General features: G+C 40.7%; 1 protein-coding gene and 1 long non-coding RNA gene across 3 annotated transcripts in view; both read left to right on the top strand.

The window, feature by feature from the left end:
• LOC142158401 (uncharacterized) overlaps positions 1-19,377 on the top strand; it is a 604,325-nt gene that overhangs the window by 521,516 nt on the left and 63,432 nt on the right. The window lies entirely within an intron of this gene.
• The window catches only part of RFTN1 (raftlin, lipid raft linker 1), a 283,814-nt gene that overhangs the window by 204,742 nt on the left and 59,695 nt on the right, over positions 1-19,377 (top strand). For both annotated transcript variants that reach the window (XM_075212313.1, XM_075212314.1), the window contains exons 5-6: positions 2,712-3,105; positions 5,107-5,310. In XM_075212313.1, the coding sequence (XP_075068414.1) occupies positions 2,712-3,105; positions 5,107-5,310 (598 nt within the window). The remainder of the gene's footprint in view (positions 1-2,711; positions 3,106-5,106; positions 5,311-19,377) is intronic.

Here is a 19,377-nt window from a genome sequence, read left to right as displayed (position 1 = left end):
TAAAACATTGAGTGAACAGTTACATTCAATATTGCTTAACTTTATATTCCGACCATCTTGTCTATGCTTCAGCTATTTTACTCCCATTCAGCCATTTTACTATCACAAATTGTATGGGATCCACTTTATCTCTACAACAATTCTGTGTGTTTTGAATACTTTGGCGGAGAAGTATATTTCAAGGCATACTCCAAGCAAAGTGCAACATGGAGGTGAAGAATGGTTCCGATTAATAAGAATAGGATGAGGCTCAAACTCATCCATCTTTGTGCAAATCTGAAGTCATTTGAAAGAGCTGAAATGGCCGCGCTTCCCTCATTATATCAATGAAAATGAGGTACATTGGTGGGTCTACTCTTTGTGAAGAACACCTTTATTCCACCAAACTCCTACCTTATGGCAGAGCAGACTTCTTCTCCTCCGCCAACACCGCCATCTTGCTCCATTAACCACCCTCCTAAGCTGGAAATCTAGACACATTTGCCCAAATCGAGGAGCACAAAGCTGCTTTTGCAATGCACATTTTGCATTTCATATAAGGACAGCCACTATCTTTGCAGTCGTTGCTGTGTGCACCTGGACTCCAGCCCAGTCGTTGCTGTGTATACTTTTCTGCTCCTCTGCTCCCAACAGCATCATGACCTCAGACGCTGCAGGGACAGAGGGCAGAGTCTAAAAGGAAGATGAGTCGGGTGCCGGCCGCCATCTTGGATGCGCCGGGCAGCCGGCAGTCTGATTCTGAGGTCCGTTTATTTTTATTATTTTTTTAGTCTCCTCCACCAGAGGCAGGTGCGCGCCCTTGGGACAGCACCCTGGGCGACGACTCTGGGTGTGATTTTGCCCCATTCATGAAGGTTCCGTGGGCTTCTTCTATGAACTCTAGTCTTTAGTTCTTTCCATAGATTTTCAGTTGTATTCAAGTCAGGTGATTGGCTGGGCCATTCTAGCAGCTTTATTTTCTTTCTCTGAAATCAATTGAGCGTGTCCTTGACTGTGTTTTTGGGATCATTGTCATTGCTGATATGTAAATCCTCGTTTCATCTTCAGCATTCTGGTAGATGACAGCAGATTTTTATCAAGAATGTCTCGGTACATTTTTCCATTCATCCTTCCTTCAATGATATGCAGTATGCCAATGACGTGTGCAGAAAAACAGCCCCACACCATCATGTTTCCAGCTCCAAACTTCACAGTTGGTATGGTGTTTTTGGGGTGATGTGAAGTGTCATTTCTCCTCCAAACACTGTGTGTATTATGGCATCCAAAGAGTTCAATTTTGCTCTCATCTGACCACACTATTTTATCCCAGTATTTCACAGGCTTGTCCAAATGTTGTACAGCAAACTTTAAACAAGCTTCAACATGTTTTTTCTTCAGCAAAGAAGTCTTGCATGGTGAGCGTGCATACAGGCCATGGCGGTTGAGTGCATTACTTATTGTTTTCTTTGAAACAATTGTACCTGCTAATTCCAGGTCTCACAGTGCTCACTGGAACATTCAGCAGTTTAGAGATCCTTCTGTAACAAATGCCATCAATATGTTTTGCAACAATAAGGTAGTAATGGTCTTGTGTTAGCTTTTACCCATCATGAGATGTTTCTTGTGTGACACCTTTGTAAAGAGACACCTTTTTATAGGCCATCAGTTGTGGCTGAACCAGCTGACATGATTGCTTTCTAATTACTGATAGATTTCTGCTAGTGTCTTGGTTTTCCATGCCTTTTTGCATCTCCCTTTCTTCATGTGTTCAATACTTTTTCCCTGTGTCATTTCACATTATTACACAAAACCTTAATTATGGACATCTATGGTTTGATTTATTTGTATGTGTGGATTGCAAGGGTTGTTGCTGACATTAGGTGTAAATTTCATTAAAATAGCCACATTAAATATATATTTACTGAGAAAAATATTGATGTGTTCAATACTTATTTCACCCGCTGTATATGGGGGCAATGTAGTATAGGAGAGTGTGGATGTATAGTATAGGAGTAAATGATTGCATTTGATTAGTAATATAGGAGTAAATGGTTGCATTTGATTAGTAATATACATGTAAATGGTTGTATTTATGGAGTAATATAGGAGTAAATGATTGCATTTGTAGAATATAGTGCTAATGTACATTTGCACTTGTAGTGTATGAGTTTATGTTAGTGATGAGCAATAAAATGGAGGACGGCATGTAGCTAATGCTGAGTTTCTAATGTGGTCTGGGATACACACACACACACACACACATGCGCATATAAAAACACACACACACACACACACACTATTAAGGTACAAAAACAGATATATTAAACAAGCGAAGAATATTATATAATGTACTATGTACTATACCATCTGTGCTACTGTTTTATTTTATGTAACCATTGCCTTTGAAAATCAATATGTTAATGAGAATATTTTAAATGAAGCTACGTCTTGTGTGCAATCTTTCTTGATAAAGGTATCCACTAATGATACATTTCATTGTTCCTATGAATTTACAGTAGAAAAGGAATTGAATATCTTTGGTCAAAAGGGAAACTACTTTGAGAGAGGTTATATTCTGCAATTAGTTATAAATAAGTTATTGAATGGTCATTAGCATATTTGCCTGGCTATTAGTCCCTCGGTGCTATCCATGCAGTATAGCACATGCTTTAACTTACTCTGATTGCAAAACTTTCAGTGCACTATATTAAATATATGCCATTTATTCCTAGATTGAGGATGCAGCCAGTCAAGGATCAAAGTTTGCTGGGATAGTCCAGGGATATTACTTTTCAAAAGACCTGCCATACAGCCTGTCTGATAGCTTGAGTCAAACAAGCTCTCCAGAATACCCAAGTATCAATAAAGCATGCAGTGATACTGAGGATCATACTTCAGCGGATAAGTCAGAATGTACTAATGGAAGCACTTCTCCATTAAAGAGCAGGGAAAATGCTGAGCAGCCCAAAGCAGTCGATGAGCTGGATATTATTGAACAGCAGAAAGTGGAGCCTAAACATCTGGATCAATTGGATGAACTGAACTTCTGCATTTCAAATGAGGATGTATTCATTCAGGACAAGATAACAACAGAGTCTAGTCTGCCTGATTACTGCAGCATCAGAAGTAAGTACTGAGCTATGGTCCTGTAGTGTTGTTCAGAAATAAAGAGAATAGAAAAATAGAAAACATTTTATGTTTCAGATTATTACATTAAGAAATCTGCTTTTTGAACTATGAGGAATGTGGTATTTATTGTTGTGCGTACTGCTTTGCCCTGTACAGGCAAGTGTCAGAGTGTGGTGGTGTCACACAGATATGAGAAGGTTGTTACTGAGGAGGCACACAGGTTTCATGATTTACTTTGCGGCTTGAAAAGGATTTCTAGCAAGATTTGAGTTCAGTCAAATCCTAATCCTGTCTTCCCATACGGCAACATTGGTGCCATAAATAGGCCGATAATGCAGCATAGGGGGCCCCAAAATGCCCGTGACGCCCAATAATCAGATTGAAATTGATTGGCATGGTAAATGTGGCTAGAAGTAGACCACAGTCGGCCTGTCCGTGTGGTCATTTCCCATTGCACCAACAGGATCCAGTAACGCTGTACGTGATGCACAGGGGCACTAAGAAATGTGGAGGTGGTGGTGGGGCAACAAAATGCCCAGTCCACATTTAGATGACAGATTATGGTGTACGCCTGTGGGGCTCCAGGCCACAAAGTGACTGTGTGTACCAGTAACTTCCTGTTGGTCAACGTTGTAACGTAACACCTATCCTAGGCTGCAACGCAGCATCATCCTTTGTCTCGGCACAATCTGCCAATCAAATCGTAATCCTTATTTCCTGCGATTGTAAGGCTTTAAATAAAATGACAAGAGCAATTTTATCATTAAGGCTCATCCTGGTTGATTTTAACGTCTGTATCAAGTTTCTCATTCAGTTTAGTATTCTGCTGAATTTGTGGTAAATATATTCAGTATCTCTCCAAATCCTCAAATTTGCTATTTTATGTATACAATGTATGTGTACTATAATATGTCTATACTATTGCTACTATTTTATGTACTGTCATAAGTTTATGTTTACTATTGAACAAATCATATACACACAATGGAAGGAATGCACTTAATGTGCATCGTTATACCCAGATGCAGATGTGCACCAATGTGTTTGTGAAAAGTTTATCAAAATTACAGTAACTGTTCTCACACTTATTAAGTGAAACTGCAGATAAAATAAAAAATAATAAGGCAGAAAATCCCAATGTGTTTAAGTTACTTCCGTTATATCCTGGTGGGTTCGCCAACACTTCTACATAATGTTGTCCCCTCATAGCATAGACATGAAGTTAATCAGAAATCTAAACAGGATGATACTTTCATAGTTCTCTCTTTGACACCATATGGCAATAGATCATTCACTCAAATGCATTCCCCAAACACTTTGAAATTAATTGGAAATTGAATCTACAAATCTGTGCTGGTTGAAAATTTGTCAAAACATATTTACACATTTTTTCAGCATCCTGCACTCTGTTCTAGATAGATGCACCATTTTGTTGGTCGAAACAATATTCATGTAAATTCCTAAATCAGGCATCACTTAGGCACATCATCATCATCATCATCATCTATTCATATAGCGCCTGCCGCATTGGAGCTTACAATCTACATTCCTTAACACACACACACACACACACACACACACACACACAGACTAGGGTCAATTTGATAGCAGCCAATTAACCTACTAGTATGTTTTTGGAGTATGGGAGGAAACCGGAGCACACGGAGGAACCCACGCAAACACGGGGAGAACATACAAACTCCACACAAGTAAGGACATGGTCGGAAATCAAACTCATGACCCCAGCGCTGTGAGGCAGAAGTGCTAACCACTGAGCCACTGTGCAGCCCACAAATCATGACAAATACTTATGAGTTTAGGAATACTAGTGTATCAATAGGATAATGAATGTTAGTTCTCTCAACAAAATGGCAGCCTTCACTGGGAGAAGGTAACAGGTGAACTGTAAGCTCCCACATCGTTGTTTTTTTGGCATTTCAGTAAAAGCTTTTTCATAAATGATAGGATATTATTAAACCTTACACTTTTCTTTTTCAGAAACTGAGATTTTGGCTCTGTTTAACAAGCCCAAAACCCAACAAAGGTACAGAAAATATTACACTGTGAACATCCCAATGAAGATTTCAAGGGAAAAGAGCACCATTAATGGTCTGGAAGCAAATTGGTTGGAGCACATGACAGACCATTTCAGAAAAGGATGCTCTCTAGTGAATGCAGTCTTTTATCTTGGAATGGTAAATGGTATGGAATTTTACATATGACAAATATCTCTATTTAATGCATACAAGACATGTTATTTACATTTCCTGCTAAAGTCAGCTGGAAGTAAAGATAAGAGGTTGAATTCTAGTTCTCAAGTGGTGTAAATATTTTCAGGTCTTATTGTAGATTTATACATTTATTTATTTATATGTATCCTCTATAGTGCTTCCTATGGACCAAATTATGATGCGGAAAAATATTACATGGTATTGGAAAACAATATCTCTTTATCCAATTATTTTTCAGATATAGGCTTAAGCTTCCTTTACCAAGAAAAAAGAGTAGAATAGAAGGCATTCATTGCTGTGAAAATATCTACAGTTTCCATTTGATGTTTCTTCTACATGCATAAGTGCTATATATTTGTACACCAATTTTATTTCTTTAACATCTCTTTATTTTGACACAATACAGCAAGCAATTATAAATACACAAAAACAGTAAAGTCAACATTGCTACAAGAGATAGTATACAAAGTGCATACCACCCAACATTTAGAATGCTGAAAGCAGGACAACATAAGCCCCACCCCAGTTCTGCCCACACTCCGGCCACAAATAGGCAAATTTGTGAGAAACTCCACCCATTTCCTGTTAGGTCCCTCCCCCTTTGCAGTCCGCTATTTGGGATATCTCTACAAAAACGGGACCATTGGGAGGTGTGAAATTGTATTAGAACTCCGAATAAACAATCTTTAATAAGATATTCAGCAGAGTAGCATCTTGATATTGTGGAGCTTGTGTACTGTGGGGATTGTTGTAGAATGCTGTGATATAGATTGGGAGAGGTCAGAATATAGGGTGGGAATAGAAAAGGAAGGGTGGGGAGGTGGGTTTTGTAGTAATGATAAATAGTTCAAGAGTTGCCAGGAAGTGATAGGGGTACCACCGGTGCCAGATTTTGTGAAAATGACCATCTTTATTCATTTGGAGACTGGTGATATGTTCCATCTTGAAAAAGAACTAGATATTAATGCTGCTCGGGGGGGGATTTTGGTTTTCCAATTGCGAACAATTTGGGATCTTGCAGCACTCAATATACGTAGTATAAGTTTGTTAAATTACTTTTCGACATGTGGGATGGGGCGGCAGAGGAGCAAGTGATTGACAGCTGGTGGTTGAGCCTGGTAATATTCTCGAATGGGTTTTTATTGTGCTCCAGTAATAGTGATACTAGGAGAGGAGCACCATATACGTTCAAAGATGCCTATTTGGCCACACTCTCTCCAGCACAATTTAGAAGAGCTTGTTCATGGACTAGGTACTATCTGGTGAGAATTTAACAGTTCTCTTTGAAAACTTAGAAACTCTAGTGTGAATTCTGTCCCAGTTTACCCCAACCCCAAATCTATTTTGCTGCAGCTGTTTAATTGTTGTTTGTAAAATTATCAGTATATAATTTAAGAGGAAGGCATTGGTGGTTTAAATAGGAAATAGTTAATAGAATTACAAATATAAAGTAAGCAATGTTATTGCATAAGAAATTACATTTAGATGGGGTGGATGACAGGGGATATATACACCCTCAGAGAGAGATTTTTTTATTCAGGTTTGTGGTGTGTATTGTTTTATCCTGTAGAATATATTTACATTGGTAATGATGAAACTATATCCTTATATTTGATGAGTAGAGATGTTGCGTTTATCACATGACACATTTGTAAAGTGTTCCAAATTGAAATGCATAACCTGTCAGTGAAGGTATAAATATCTGGTTATAATGATCAATTATACAAATATACTCACCTCGCTGTAAAATAAAAAGGATTTTACGGAACTCCTCAGAGTTTCATGACCTATATAAAGACATAATGACAGAACTCCTTGGTGACTTCTAATATTCTTATTTTTTACAGTATAGGTTCATTATTACCAATATAAATAATTTAGAGATAGAGCATTACAGCTTGTTCTTACTGTAGATTTATATAATGTATAATAAAACATGCTTCACTACATAGTTGCATTTATTAATGTCATTTAACCTGTCAGATGTGAATGAGGCAGGATGTCACAATTATAGAGGATATAGTGGATTCTCTGTCGCCAACCTGAATTAGCACTGTCAATAGCAGAGACGCAGAGTCTAACAAACCCCTGGTTTTCACCAGCGACCCCTTCAAGAAGGGTTGGGCTTCGCTGCTGGTGGGTTCACTGGTTGTGGCCCTCTGCACTTCCTCCAGGTAAAAAGATTAACTGGTACACAAACGGATTGCAGGGTGCCAAAGCAGAAAATGGAAAGAGTGTCAGAACAAGCCAGGTCAGCAACAATCAGGAATTATTGGTACCAAACAAAAGGCAGAAGAGAAGTGAGGAACAGTCCGGGTTACAATTCACAGAAATCAGCCACAAGATGTACAGGAATGCTGGAGTAAAGGTTTGGAGCCTAATAATCTGGCACAGACCTGTGCACAGAGCAGGTTTATATAGTCGAGCTGATGAAACAGGGCGAGTCTCAGATTAGCACACATGACCACAGGTCCAGAGCTCTTACAAGGCCATGTGCCCAGGGCCGCCGAGCTGGGGAGCGGCGTGTCTGGGGTGTCACCCCCTTCGTTTGTAGGGGGCTGGGTATTTAAAAAAAAAAGAAAACAAATACTCACTTGATCGCGGCGCCGGCATCGCTCTTTCTTCCTCTCTGCTCCATTCGCACTGAATGTCGGGCGCGACGTGATGACGTCACGCCCAACATTCAGTGAGGAGAACGCAGGGAGGATCAAGACAGTAGAAAGAATAGAAGAGACAAGAGATGAGAAGAGATGAAAGAAACTAATAAAAGGTAAGTAAAGGAACAGAGAGGCAAGGGGAGGAAAACAGCACCAAGTGATGAAGAAGGGGGAGAGGGGGGAGAGGGAAAGGTACAGTGATGTAGGGGGGGAGAGAGAGTGGCACAGTGATGGAGGGAGAGAGAGAGGCACAGTGATGGAGGGAGAGAGAGAGAGAGAGGCACAGTGATGGAGGGGGAGAGAGAGAGGCACAGTGAAGGAGGGGGAGAGAGAGAAAGGTATAGTGATGGAGGGGGAGAGAGAAAAAGGCACAGTGATGAAGAAGGGGGGGGGAAAGGCACCGTGATGAAGAAGAGAGGGGGGGGGGGAAAGGCACAGTGATGAAGAAGAGGGGGGGGAAAGGCACAGTGAGGAAGAGGGGCAGGGAGAGAGAAAGGCACAGTGATGAAGAAGAGGGGGGAGGAAGGTACAGTGATGAAGAAGAGGAGGGGAAGAGAAAGGCACAATGATGAAGAAGGGGGGGAGACACAGTGATGAAGAAGATGGGGCAGCATGTCACAGTGATGAAGAGGAGGTGGGGGGGGCAGCATTGCACAGTGATGAAGGAAAGGGAGGAGAGAGAAAGCCACAGTGATGAACGAGAGGTGGGGAGAGCAGCATGGCACAGTGATGAAGAAGAGGTGGGGAAGAGAAAGGCACAGTGATGAAGAAGAGGGGGGAGAGAGAAAGGCACAGTGATGAAGAAGAGGGGGGAGAGAGAGAAAGACACAGTGATGAAGAAGAGGGGGGGAAAGGCACTGTGATGAAGAGGGGGGCGGGGAGAGAGAAAGGCACAGTGATGAAGAAGAGGAGGGAAGAGAAAAGCACAGTGATGAAGAAGAGGGGTGAGAGAGAAAGGCACAGTGATGAAGAAGAGGGGGGAGAGAGAAAGGCACAGTGATGAAGAAGAGGGGGGAGGAAGGCACAGTGATGAAGAAGAGGAAGGGAAGAGAAAGGCACAATGATGAAGAAGGCGGGGAGACACAGTGATGAAGAAGATGGGGCAGCATGTCACAGTGATGAAGAGGAGGTGGGTGGGCAGCATTGCACAGTGATGAAGGAAAGGGAGGAGAGAGAAAAGGCACAGTGATGAAGAGGAGGTGGGGGGAGCAGCATGGCACAGTGATGAAGAAGAGGTGGGGGGGCATGGAACAGAATGATGAAGGTGGGCCAGGTGAAGGGGGGAAAAGCAGCATGGAGGGTGCAGTGTGATCATCAGGGGGCACAGTGTGGTGATGATGAAGAGGCACAGTAATGTGTGTGTGTGTGTGTGTGTGTGTGTGTGTGTGTGTGTGTGTGTGTGTGTGATGGCACAGGGAGCTTGTGGTAATGTGTGTGTGTGTGTGTGAAGACACAGGGGGTTTGTGGTAATATGTGTGTGATGGCACAGGGGACTTGTTGTAATATGTGTGTGATGGCACAGAGGGCTTGTGGCAGTGTGTGAAGGCACAGGGGTCTTGTGGTAGTGTGTGATGGCACAGGGGGCTTGTGGTAATGTGTGTGATGGCACAAGGGGCTTGTGGTAGTGTGTATGATGGCACAGGGGGCTTGTGGTAGTGTGTGTGATGGCACAGGGGGCTTGTGGTACTGTGTGTGATGGCACAGTGGGCTTGTGGTAGTGTGTGTGTGTGTGTGTGTGTGTGTGTGATGGCACAGGGGGCTTGTGGTACTATGTGTGATGGCACAGGGGGCTTGTGGTAGTGTGTGTGTGTGATGGCACAGGTCTCTTTATTAAATGTGACTATGAATTATTTAATGGCAGTGATGGTTGCGGTAAATAGGTATATTTATGAAATGTAAATACTATTAATTTATTGCTGGGACTGTTTGGAGGGAGGAAAATAGGTTTATTTATTAAATGGGAATACTATTATTTTAATGTTGGGGCTGGAGGAAGGCCTAATTATTATTCGTGAGTGCTATTGATTTAATGCCGGGACTGGTTGTAATTTTCTAAATGCCCCCCATTTTTTTTCCAAATAGGGCCACCAACATTCCAGGACCCAGACAAGCCGCAACTAAAGAAAGCAGCAGCCACAGGTGGTGAAAGTGACAAGAACAGGTAAGAGAGAGCAGGAGAGTGATTCTAGTGGGACACTCCCAATTTTTGGTGAGTGTTCTGCCCAATGTCAGGGTCAGGCTAAGACTGTGAAATGTTTAGGTACACACTGCATTCCTTCTATACTACACTATGGTGCTAGATGTCCTGAAAGTCAGGAGTGCTGGGACATATGTGATGCTCTGGCGAGCGGGCAATGCACCCTTGTGACAATTGTGTACACAACAATGCAGGGTTTTTTTCTGTAGGAGGATGACGTAGCACTTTTGACCAGCTAGCAACGCCATAATGATGCATAGCCACGCCCTAAATTGTATGAACACACCTAGCATAAATTGTATGCAACATCATTTGACATGCTCGACTATAGGGGGGAGGGGGGGCATGAAGTTGTTGTACCGGGGCCCTGAATTCCTCTTGGCAGCCCTGCATGTGCCTCCTGTTGTACATAGTAGGGTTGTGGCACAGGATTCTGTGCCTGGAGCTGAGCAAAGAGCAGAGGGAGTGTGCTGGACAGCAGGTTCTAAAAGTAACAGCTGGACTCTGATGTGTGACACAGGCATCCAGCCTGCTTATAGTGATCCTTTTAACAGAGCTACTTTTATGTTCATTCCTTAAAATTTCAATGTAAGATTGAGGATTAAGGAACTGTGATTAAAAATATGTAAATTATTTCTTATATGTCCGTTTTGTCCAACTATGTATCTAGAACTGTTGACAAACAGCACAGGTGCATGCAGGTATGTAGACTAATATAGTCAACATGTTTAAAGCTGATTCAGTTTTATTAGGTCTCATCAGTGCAAGATATAGAAAAATGGCAAGCAGTGACCCCACTGAAAGCAACTACTAGGAATAGTGGAGGTGGGCTAAAATGGGCTACAAATTCTAAAAAGCAAATAAAAGCAAATTAATGTCTTAATATAAGTATACATTTATTTTGATCATTATATGGGTTGTCTTTTCCTTTTAACGGAGTCGCTGGAAGTGCTTTTTTCAAGTAACATGTTAAAACGGAATAGAATGACATCTTTATTGTAGACTGCTCATGGCTGTTCCTTTTGATTGATATATAGCACTTTAAAAAAGAAATCTGGGCACAACAAGCTGCCTGTTCTGATTACATTCTTACCATATGGCTACAAGTACTAGTACTAGCTGTATTTATAAATAGGCAGACAGTGGGAGAATGTCATTTGTCTCCCAGGTTCCCTCTATGCATGGGCAAAAGATGCACAGCGGGGTGACACAAGGCCATGCCTGGCTCGTCGCACAGAAAAAGATTTAATATTCATTTTCTTTGTGTGTTCTTGAGTGCTCTTTATATTCAGTCATTTCTTCTTACATTATTTTACAATAATCATTATAATGTCCTGAGCTGATTCATTGTAGCCGTAAATTAACATACGCATATCCAATTTCTGAATATAATAGATTTTTTTTTCAGAAGTCATTTTGCTTTTGCTGCATATCACAAGACATTTAGTAAAACACGGTCTATGTGCTCATTGCTATGGTTTTTGTGTGATTTCTTTAATGTTTTTTTTTATTACTTAGGACAACAAGGCAAGATGCATTCAGCATTGCTTCACTTTAGACAAAATACGCAGATGACAGAATAATAATTTCAATTTCCCAAGCAGCTGCTCATTTTTTTTATATAAGTCCTAATCATGCATTTCTTTTTTGGGATCATCAGCTTGATTATGGTATTGTGTTGGACCTAACAATTGCATTATGTAAATTCAGCACGTTAACCCAGTCCTTGCCCACAGCTTCAATGCTGCCGATGGAAATAGAGGCCTAGAACATGGACGCAATATATTTTCTTCGTTGTGGGGTCCAGCAGTGCTGTGCAGGAGAAATAAGATTAGACACATGAGTAAAAATTATTAACTGTAATAAGTGTTAGAAGACTAAGCTTGTATGACAGAATTGTGGCACCATTACACCTCACAGCTTGAAAATTGATTTTGGGATTGTGACAGAAAAAAACAGCATGTGTTTGCTTGTAAGGCTGCTGACAGGTTTTACATGGTACATTAAATATAGCATATAAGCGAGAACAGCCCAGTGAAATTCACCTCAAAAAAGATTATTTTTCCTCTAAGTTTTTCAGTGCAGTATTGTGCGAGACAGTCATGTCTGATCATGATCTTCTGTTGAATGTTTATTCTGCAGAAACAAATATTGGTGTTCAAGGTCTCTTTGTTTACGTTTGGTGTCATATATATTTACTTTGTTTTGAAATATATTTGGGGCTTGATGTGACTGTTATATAGTTTCACTTCGGTGCAACAGAAGAGCACCATGGTTGAAAAACACAGAATTGTGACATTTTTGTCATCAAAATACCATCCTTTAAAGGAGAATTTCATCCATACTTGTCCACTCTCCTAGAATGTCTGGCAGACTTCAGAATTCCAGGTAGATCTCTCAGACTTCCAGGAGAGCAAGCCATTCTCCCGTATCCCGAAGCGCGTCCTCAATGACGTGATTCAGTGTGAATCACTTCATTTTGGCCCCGCCCCCACAATGAAATCACGTCATTTGGCCAGATTGTGCTGGACCAAAATGATGTGATTCACAGCACCCCGCCCCTCCTCTGCCCCTCCTCTGCACCTGTAATTCCCCAGAGGGGAAAATTATAAAGTAGATATAGTAGTAGAGAGTAGTATAATGTCATCCAAAATTGAAAAAATCTTTTGGGTGGAATTGGGTAGGCATAAATGATAGATATAAATTTTCTTACTTAGCTTGCATGCTTCCGTCATCAGATCTGCCAGGGTCCACCATAAATGTAAGTCTCCCACACTGCTACCAACTGTCCTATTACCACTTGGCATGTTTTAAACAGGTGAAACCGTTGTGGATGCCTCTCCACTAAGAATTTTCCTTTCATATGAGTTGGAAATTAACAGAGAAGAGGCATAAACAACAGCTTGGGCTGAAAGAGACACTTCTCCTACTGCCTTTATCGTAAAATTATCAAATTCCATTGCCATTACATCTTTCATACCGCCGCTTCTAAAGCATTTTGTATTTTAGTTTAACCAATCAAACTCCACTCAAACTGTACTTGTATTTTAATCCTTGTGATACACAGAGCAGTAGCACCACATTGGCAAGTTATTGCTTTGTTTGTGGTCCCAGAGAGATCGTTATGCCTTAAAAAAAGCAGATGGAAATTAGTTGGATCATTTCCTGGCATGGACTTTTAGCAAATGCCCACTATCTGCTTGTGTGTACAGCACACTGGCCCACTCTCTCAGAATGTCCGGGAGACTCCAGAATTCCGGGTAGGTTCCCCAGACTCCCAGGAGAGCAGACACTTGTCTCCAAACAGGAGAAAAAAAAATAAAAAAATACAGATTTAATGCAGATTAAAAAATACATAATATGAAATAATTATATAACAAAATAATAGAAGAGAGAGTTAAGCACTTGATTTTTTGTTTATATAGAAAATAAAAGAGCATTAATAAAAATGATTGAGTAAACTGGTCTTTAGTCTGTATTTGAAGATTTCTAGTGTGGAGGCCTCACAGACTGTACAAGGCAGCGAGTTTGAGAGTAGGACCCTAAAGCTAAATGCCCCAAATGAAATATGGGAGATTCTAGCAACTATTTATCTGCAGAGCAAAGTGAGCGAGTATAGGGCACCAGGAGCTGCTTCAAGTAACCAGGAGCCTGGCTGTGTAGGGATTTCATTATCAATAAGCCAAACTTGAAACAGATTAGCTATCTTACCGACAGAGGTAAAGGGAGTGAAGAACAGGTGTTGTTTTGCAGTAATGGGACTGGTTAGTTACCCTGGCTGCTACATTTTGTACCAGCTGCAAGTGGTGCAGTGGTTTTTCTGGGAGACCCAAGTAGACTGCATTGCAGTAGTCCAAGCGGACACAAATGCATGTTTAAGTGTAGGAAGATATTCTGGGGGAATCAAATCATCATCATCATCACCATTTATTTATATAGCGCCACTGATTCCGCAGCGCTGTACAGAGAACTCACTCACATCAGTCCCTGCCCCATTGGAGCTTACAGTCTAAATTCCCTAACATACACACACACAGACAGACACACAGACTAAGGTCAATTTTGCTAGCAGCCAATTAACCAACCAGTATGTTTTTGGAGTGTGGGAGGAAACCGGAGCACCTGGAGGAAACCTACGCAAACACGGGGAGAACATACAAACTCCTCACAGATAAGGCCATGGTCGGGAATTGAACTCAGTGCTGTAAGGCAGAAGTGCTAACTACTTAGCACTTGGGGGAATCAAATGCTTGATTCTGGCTATGTTTTTCTTTTGAAAGAATGACGGTGGCTGAAATCTGATGTTTGAGTGTCAAGCCACAGTACAACATCACGATTCCACCCACAATCAGAGTTTTGCAACTCCGAACCCTCATGCTTAAGCCCAGTTGGTTAAGCCAGCTGCAGTCATTTTATGTGACATAGAGCTCCTACAAGAATCTCTGTTTTATCAGGATTCAACCACAACCAATTGGCACTCATCCACTCCTGCACTCCTGGAGCTCAACTAATAAGCCATTTAGGGTTGGTATTGGTTTTGTTATTGCGGGTGTCAATTCCTTTTGAGACTTAGCGGATGTGCATCATGCATCTGATAGGTTTCTGCCAATTTGTAGTAGATGGTCATGTTCTTTGTTGATCAGTGAGGCTCTTGAGTGCAATGTTTTCCAAAAATCTCTTTTTTCTCTTTATAATGTTCGGAGATATGAGGATATCACATACTGTAAACACAGCAGTGTTACCTGCACAATTAACTTTATTTGTAGGGTCAATAAACCGAAAGTGAACCCATCACTTACACAAAATGGGAGCAGCCATTTTGGGGCCTGAACCAATATTCAGCCTACAGTTCACTAGAGAGATCACTGAGGCATGATGCACTTTGTAATGAGGACTGTACTCCACACGTCCATTGATGGCTCAATATTTCTCCCAAGTTTAGTGAAACATCCTCTCACAGTTTCTTCTCTATTGTTTCAGCATGGGCAGCAATATCAACATCTTCAGTCATAAATTAATTTTAATTAGATTGTCGGAATGAGGTGCTACAGTGATACAGCACATGTCCAATATCCAGCTCTGGTGTTTCAGTTACAATAACATGAAATAATATGCCACAGTGCGTTCTATTCAGAACTGTAAGCAGTGCAATAATGTTGTTATGACTAATATCAGGAAATAAATGAGTTTTTGGTAATGAATTAGCTAGATGTTCCAAGCATGTACATTTAAAGATTATATCTGAAACAGGAAATTAGATGTAATGAGCCTGTAGAAATATTGTATGACTTCATTACTTTTCTCAAAAGGAGACATTTCCTCTGTTGCTTAATGGAAGCCTTAATAAGATTGTACTTTGTGCTAGTCTTTAATAAGATTAGACTTCATCAAAAATCGTTTGAATAAGTGTAGACAACCACAAAGAATATAAATAGCAAATATTGTAGACAATGATTTGACACTGTCTGTGGAGAAACATCTTGCTCTAATAACCAAAGGCCCTGTCACCTGCTTTGAAAGTGTCATACTGGAGGCAGTCATTTTCTAGGATGAACCAATAAACAGCCTATCAATTTATTAGAAGTCTATGGCATCTAGCTCCTATTAAATCGATAGGCTACAGACATCATTATTTGTTCAGCCCACAAAATGGCTGGTTTAACTGTGCAGACAACTGGTACATTTTATTATTAATATATATATTGTGACAGAAGCACTGGGATGTAGTAAATGTCAGGTATGAAAGTCTTGAATTTCTGTCAGTTGTATTTTAAAAGCCCCAGGGAGATTGCTTGTGTGAGGGAAAAAGCTTCCAAAACAGTGTGTTTAGCTTCAGGAAAAGTTGGTAAGGGTCCCTGGGGATAAATGGAGAGAGAAGGGTGGGCTCCATCTATATGGCCCATTTTGGATTTTCCAACCAGTAAGCAAGTTGCTTATAATCAGGAGTTGCACCTGACGAGGTGCTGTTAAAAGACTGCTAGGCAATTCATTCAGTCTCTCAATACTTGGGGAGGAGGTCAGATGGGATGGCTCCTGAGAGATACTTCATTTTGTGCTCTGTAAGTTCTGTTGTTTTGTTTGTTTATGCGACACTAGATTCCTCAGTTTAGAAAAAGAGAGTTCCCCTGTATAAATTAGAAACCGGACAGGCTAGGACTTTTGTTTCTGCTTGTTTCTTTTTATGCCTGGTGAATAAAACTAACTAGCTGCGACTAATTAAACCAAAACCATTGACTGGTATGACGTCCTCGGCTGATCTGTCTGAAGTGCAGCCATCTACCCCAGAAGACGGTAACCCTAATACGACCTTATGACTAAAACTGTATGTATGTGTATATATATATATATATATATATATATATATATATATATATATATATATATATATATTTATACAGGGTGATTCAAAAGTCGCAGTACACCCTTTTATTTAAAAAACGCTACAGGAATTGGGCCGATTGGCCGGTTTCAAGATGGCGCCCACATTTGCTACATACCCTAAAAGATAGACCACGTCACCCATACCTTACTGGAGTATTCAGGTTTCCCAATTTCCCGTAGAGTTTTTGAAATAAAAGGGTGTACTGCGACTTTTGAATCACCCTGTATATATATATATATATATATATATATTATAAACAAATAAAAGATATATCTGGCGCTGATCACCATAGCGTAACTAATTTAAAATAGTAAGATGGAAAATGTATGAATATACAATATATAATACTTCAGTCCCGTATCCGCAGTACATAAAAAATCACTTGACTCTTGTAAGAGTGGCATCCTCGATAGCCTGATGCCAGATGGTTAGTCCGGACGGAATGGATTACTGCAACAGAAAAACAAGCAGGGCGCCTCTCAGTGATATATCAAATATACAACGTGGAGTAGAGCAATGCCATGCGTACCGTGAGGTAAACAATGATGGGTCTTTTAGGAGATAGTGGAGTGGTCTTTGCTGTACTTGTAGTCCTCCAGATCTCCACCGATCAGTACCAGAATGTAGAAAAAACAACCATAGTATAACTCTGTATTATTATAGTGAGGGCAATATCCCCAAAATCCTATGGGGTGTGTGGGATTGATATCCCAAGATTATCAATTAGATGACACCCATATAAGTGCAACAAAAAATATCTAAATCTGCGTACCAGATGTCATGGAGTATCCCACTTCTGGAGAATTTAAAACATGTGCAACACCAATGACTTCACAGTCACAACCTCATCCAGAGACTCATAATGCTCTTATGCTCCTGATGAAGTCTTGAGTTGTGCAAGACGAAACGCGTTGAGCTGTATCCACTGTGTTGTCCAGTACCTCATGTGAGTGCTTTTATTACATTTTATTCAAATTTTTAAATGCATACCAAAATATCTTCCTTTTTTTCAATCTTATGCATTTTCGCCATCTGGATGAGGTTGTGACTGTGAAGTCATTGGTGTTGCACATGTTTTAAATTCTCCAGAAGTGGGATACTCCATGACATCTGGTACGCAGATTTAGATATTTTTTGTTGCACTTATATGGGTGTCATCTAATTGATAATCTTGGGATATCAATCCCACACACCCCATAGGATTTTGGGGATATTGCCCTCACTATAATAATACAGAGTTATACTATGGTTGTTTTTTCTACATTCTGGTACTGATCGGTGGAGATCTGGAGGACTACAAGTACAGCAAAGACCACTCCACTATCTCCTAAAAGACCCATCATTGTTTACCTCACGGTACGCATGCTATTGCTCTACTCCACATTGTATATTTGATATATCACTGAGAGGCGCCCTGCTTGTTTTTCTGTTGCAATATATATATATATATATATATATATATATATATATATATATATATATTTAAATGGTCAAGTGTTGGTCTGCATAAAGGACCTTGCTTTATTTTACACTATGGTAAAATAGAACACCAGTTTACTTAGTCTTGTGAAAAAGATGTTGGTAATACTAAGAATGAATTCTGACAACTGGCTTGTAAGTTGGATCATATAGATGCAGCGGATTCAGAGCCTCTCCCTCTCGGGCGCATAGCCCAGCTCATCCTTCTCCTCCCCAGTTGGACACATGACTCGGCTCACTCATCCCACTCCTGCTGGTTACTTGGACCTGGCTCAATCCTTCCATCCCGGCCAGTCATTTTGGTTCACACAATAGCAAGTGCTGTTTTAGTTCAAAGCTCTCCCTCTGCTGCCCAGAATTACTTTCATTGCCTGGAACATAGATTCTACACTCCCAAAAGTGAAAGGGATTTCAGAGCAACATGCTTTGTGTAGGGAGCAGTGCTAGGGTGTGATTTATCTGCCAATGCTTTCAACTTGCTTATACATGGATAAGCAGGAGTTGGCTGAACTGAATTATTCTGCACTCTGTTTAACATTCAAGTACTCTGATTGGTGGTAGGAACAGCAGGTCACTGCTTTTCCAAGCAGTGTTTTTGGTGTCTGGTGCTGTTGTGCAGTAACTGCCTTGTTCACTTGTAGTGATTACGGTCACATGCTTTTATATCATCTGGGGGCTGGTCTTTCCTAATGCTCATTGGTGCAGGCTGCTTTAAATAGCTACCTGTTTCATTCAGACCCTGCCGGTTATAGAGTTCACAGTGCTCCTGTTCTGTGCTGTTTTGAGTCCTGTCTGCTTTTTAGTATGTGACTTTTGCATGTGATTTTGAGTACCCTGTTTGCTGCCTGGATAGGACCTCAGCCTGTGACTCTGATTATACTGTTTGACTGGTTCCTGCCTATTGCACATCATCACTGCTCATTTGTTCCGTTCTGAGTATTCTGCATCTTCTTACTCTGAACACCATGTTTACTCCAATCATGTCAAATGGTATAATGAAGCAACCATGCCAGCTCATGGCGCTATTAGTTTCATGAAGTGGGTGGGTTGTTCTGCTGCCTGTGCGCGATTATTTTGAAAAATGACGGTGATACCTGATTTTCTTGTGGCGGTAAAAAATCAACCCTATCACCATATCATTAATAAATAGACCCTTTCTTACTGGCGCTTCATTCCTTTCAGTTGCCCCTTAGTTCCCTCTTACTTGCACTATTGCTACTGGGTAAATTGCATTCTCAACTGTCCGTGTTTGTCAGAACATGTTTGTCAGTGATGCCATTAGTCCATGTATGCAGGTAATGGTGTTGTGTGATATAGTACCTG

The sequence above is a fragment of the Mixophyes fleayi genome, chromosome 5 (assembly GCF_038048845.1).
Source record: "Mixophyes fleayi isolate aMixFle1 chromosome 5, aMixFle1.hap1, whole genome shotgun sequence".
Classification (NCBI taxonomy): Eukaryota; Metazoa; Chordata; class Amphibia; order Anura; family Limnodynastidae; genus Mixophyes; species Mixophyes fleayi.
The sequence above is the reverse complement of the archived record's forward strand: the minus strand, read 5'-3'. Positions and strand labels throughout refer to the sequence as shown.